The sequence below is a fragment of the Eurypyga helias genome, unplaced genomic scaffold (assembly GCF_000690775.1).
Source record: "Eurypyga helias isolate BGI_N326 unplaced genomic scaffold, ASM69077v1 scaffold25462, whole genome shotgun sequence".
NCBI classification, from domain to species: Eukaryota; Metazoa; Chordata; class Aves; order Eurypygiformes; family Eurypygidae; genus Eurypyga; species Eurypyga helias.
The window spans coordinates 6,271-10,522 of NW_010235643.1; the positions used below are offsets into that span (position 1 = coordinate 6,271).

A 4,252-nucleotide genomic window follows, 5' to 3' on the forward strand; every position below is an offset into this window, starting at 1 on the left:
TCTCCTCCAGCCGCCGGTGAGCTGATTTACCATCCTCCCCTGCAAGTACACGCCGCGGTCAGTGAACTGAAATGCAGCAGCTCTGTCCCCTGCCCATCCCCAGCCGCCTTCCCGGGCAAACGTGGCTAGGGCAGAGCGCAGCCAGCCAGAGTGGAGACGGCTACTGTCCTCCTTAGCACACCCTTGGGCAGGTCCCAGACAGGATCTGGCTCAAAAAGCCCCCAGAGCTCCTGATTCAGAGGTTGCAAATCCTGTTCTTCAGCTGCCTGCCGTACCGTGCCCACGCGGGGCAGGGATCACCCACGTTCGGGCCACAGGAGCACTGGCTTGTGGAGAGCCCAGCTTGGGGCAAAGGGGCCAGGGCACGGGGCTGTGCCAGCTCCAGCATCTCAAACAGCTGTTCACATCTGCATGCACTGGCACAGCCATCCCAAGGGCTTCCCTTGGACCCCCTAGGCACACACAGGGATGCACACATCCGTGCAACAAGCCGGGTCTGAGATCTTTTCCTGGCACCCCCGCACGCAAATCTGCCCGCGACAGCCATCCCCAGCAAGAGGTGGTGACATGGACAATCTGGTGGGACACGGGACACAAGGCATCTACATGTGCCGGGGTGCCACAGGGACAGGCTCTATGAACAACCAAGACACACAGACTCCAAAACGTGACATGGCTGACAGGCTCTAAGACGGAGACATTCGTGAGCAAAGCGGCAGGAGCGGGGACAGGGGGGACGAGGATGGCTCACGTGTCCCAACCTGCACAGCAGCTGCCGCGATCTGGAGGCCTAGAAACCCTCTCAGATGGTTCTCTCAGGGCCGTCTAGCAAATAATAAATAACAACCGGGCTCAGTGCTCTGTGTCCACGGGACGCCTGGCCCTCACTGCCTGCTTGCTCATGCCCGGCAGAGCTTGGGGCACAATGAGCCGGGGTAGGCAGGGACCAGCCCCGGATCCCCTTCTCCCGCAGGCACTGTTGGCACCAGGAGATGCCACTCAGGATACCATGAGTGGGGAGGGAGCAGAGAGGAGCAGCAGGACACTCACCACACAGCATCAGGCTCTGCTTGGCTGCCTCCCGCACAGGCTCCTTGTCAGTTTGGCACAGGTAAACCAGCTGCTCGATGCTCTCCTTGGCCTGCAAGGGAAGGGACGAGGGGCTGAGTGTGGCTGGCAGCAGGGACATAACCCAGAGAGGAAGGCAGCACAGGCCACTGCAGCACCATGGTGCAGGGAATTCCCTTGTCTTGTCCCTTCCCTCCCCATCTCTCTTCCTGCCCTGCTTCTCTGGCACATTTGGGGCTCCCCAGGGAGCAGGAGGCTGTGCCAGTGTGTCCGGAGCTGCCGGCCACATGCCATCCCTCTTCCTCCAGAAGATCTCTCACCTTCAGGCAGCCCAGCGCCGCACACCCGGCCACGCGCGTCTGCACCTCCTCGTCCTCCAGCTGCTCCAGGTAGCACACGAGGGCCTGGGGGAGATGGAGGGGGGGTCAGCGCCACCACCTGCTGGGGGCAGCACACCAAGGGGCTGTGCCACCAGCCCACCTCGTCCCTGGCTTGCCCAGCACATACCCGTTGGCGGAAGCGGGGGTTCTCTGCCAGGCTACGGAGCTGGGCCGACACGGCGCTCACCACCTTGCTGTTGCCCTCCACGAGGAGCAGACTGAGCGCCTTCAGACCCTCCTTCTTCAGACGGCCCTCGGGCACGCGCTTCAGGGCACGCAGCACCACGTCCTGGTCGTCCGAGTTGAGGTTCTGCGCCAGCAGCGCTGCGGGAAACCGTCGGTTGAGGCAAGGCATGGGGAGACGGGTGGCACTGCCCACACGTCCCTGCCACCATCCCCAGGGCACCCGCGGTAGGCAGAGGTGGCCCCACGCAGGGTGACATGGCATGGAGCTGCTGGGGCATCCCAGCCAAGATGCTCAGATCTACAGCAAGGAGCCAGGGTGCTCAGGAAGGCAGCGTGGGAGTGGGCTGTGCACCGGATCGGACCTACGCACCCCCCCCAGGTATGGCTGAGCCTCTGGGTGATGCGCCGGGGTGATGACCTGTGGTGATGTTCCAGCACCCCATGCCAGGGTCCAGGGAGGGTGAGAGAGTACCCACCTTCCTCTGCCAGCTCCATCATGTAGGTGTCGAGTGCCAGGGCACCAAGCGACTCGAAGTGGCTCCAGTACTGGAAGATGGTGACCTGCTCGGCCTGAGCGCTGCCGGGCCGCCGAGGCAGGCGCCGATTCAGCACATCCTCCACCAGCTTCACACACACTGCGGGAAAGGGCCAGGATCAGGGTGTGCAGCAGCCATGGCCACCCCTCTGTGGGGCTCCTGGCACCCTCAGATCCCCACTCACGGTCACTGAGTGGGCTGGCAACCTGTCCCTGAACACCCCACTCACCAACATCAGCCAGGCCGGGGTGCCGCTCGCTGATGGGTGCTGCGTACTGGGTGCTAAGTGCCTGCAGGAACCGCTCCACGGGGCAGGTGTAGACGTTGGGCACTTCCACACAGTGATCCCAAAGGGGCAGCACGCCCTCCTTCCGTGTCGAGAACTGCACCACTGTGGGGACAGGCGCTGTCAAACCTCCCCAGGCCACAGCAGTGGGCACAGCCGTGCCGGTGAGGGGAAACCGGACCCCACAGAGCCCCCAGGGCAGCACGGATGGTCCCCTCGGCCACATGTCTCTACCTTCGGCAGCAGAGCCAGCTGCTCCCGCTCGCTCCTCCATCAGCTGGCACACGATCTCCAGCACCTGTGCCTCCCGCAGCAGCCTGTCCAGGGCATACATCTCCTGGCACCGCAGGGGACCGAAGGTGCCCAGCTTCTGCAAGGCACCGCCAAACCAGAGACCTCAGCGCTTGCACCGCAGCCTCCATGCTGCAGCAAGACACCCCTCAAGACCCCCCTCCCCAGGGAGCCCCTGCCATTGCGCCCTGTCCCCTCTCCTCACCAGCAGCAAGCGGTTGCAGTTGTTGAGGTGAAGCACCAGGGCCTTATCCAGGAACTCGTTCCCAGTGCTCATGGGGTCAGTGCTGGCCTCAGAGCCGCTGCACATGCCGGTGTCGTCTGCTCCCGTCTCACTGGCGCTGGGGGCCCTGCTGCTGCGCCGGGGCCTGCCAGCCCTCCTGCAAGCCAGCGAGAGACCAAGGCAAGCGGGTCAGCACGGGAAATCTGGATCTCACCCTTCCCCACCCAATGCTGGGCAGACTTTCTGTAGGACCTACAGTACCACAGCACTGGGGCTGGGCAAAGGGGCAGGTGCCAGGGGCACAGGGGCTCCTGTCCAGCCCCCACAGAGAGATGCGAGTGGCATTGTGCCAGCAGAAAGGTCAGGTCCTGCTGCTTCTCCACCTGGACCTGCCCTGAGTTGTGACGGGTTGGTCTAAATGTGCTTGAGCACCCTGGCAAAGCTGGGCATCCCCTTTCCCAACTGCCCCACATCCTGCCCCACGCCCCATCCCATGAGCCCCACTGTGCACCTCTCATCTTGGAGAGGGTCCTCCTCGGAGCCCTCCGAGTCTTCCATGTCGGAGGTGTTGAGGAAGCTGAAGCTCTCCAGTGCATGCTCCACAGTCAGGCTGATGCTGGAGGCCCGGCTGAGGAAGATGCCCTGCTTCTGCTGCAGAGGAAGGCACGGTGGAGTCAGATCCTGGCTCGCCAGCCAAGACCCACCACCCACATCCCTGGGCACTGCCATCAGGGATTGTCCTGTTCTCATTGTCCCTGGGCACTGCAAGCCAGGACAGCCCTGTTCCCATTGTCCCTGGGCATTGCCATCAGGGATAGCCCCATCCCCATTATCTCTGAGAACTGCCAGCTGGGATTGTCCTGTCCCCATAATCCCTGGGCACTGCCATCAGGGATGTCCCCGTCCCCATTTTCCCTGGGCACAGTCAGCCAGGACAGCCCTATGCCCATTATCCCTGGGCACTGCCAGCTGCACTTGCCCCATCCCTGTCATCCCCAGGATGCATCATCTCACCAGCAGTATCTCCTCCAGGTGTTTGAGCTCCCGTTCGAGGGGCTGCAGCTCTGGGAACTGCCCCCGATAGTCATCCAGGGCCGAGCCCAGGAGGCTGATGGCCTCCTCCAGACCTGAATCCACCACCTTCCCCCGCGGCACCTCGGGGACACCAGCAGGCAGCGTCGGGGCCGGGACAGGCCTCTCCTCCCTGGGAACTTGTGCCAGTGCCATGGGGACCCCAGTGTCGCAGCCATCCTGTGCCAGCACCTGGCTCCGCACCGCCTCG

The 4,252-nt window shown here is 63.5% G+C and overlaps 1 protein-coding gene across 1 annotated transcript; it reads right to left on the reverse strand.

Annotated features, from left to right (window-relative positions):
• Nucleotide 1: 1 nt before the first annotated feature.
• On the reverse strand, nt 2–4,197 carry LOC104506032 (protein FAM65A-like; the record flags this gene model as incomplete). Its single annotated transcript, XM_010146835.1, has 10 exons — nt 3,985–4,197; nt 3,482–3,621; nt 2,953–3,127; nt 2,691–2,826; nt 2,400–2,561; nt 2,111–2,269; nt 1,576–1,772; nt 1,389–1,472; nt 1,051–1,141; nt 2–39 (listed from the first exon to the last, which is right to left on the reverse strand). Coding segments are annotated over exons 1-10 (1,395 nt in total), but the record flags the coding sequence as incomplete, so codon positions are not given.
• Between the last annotated feature and the right edge of the window lie 55 nt (nt 4,198–4,252).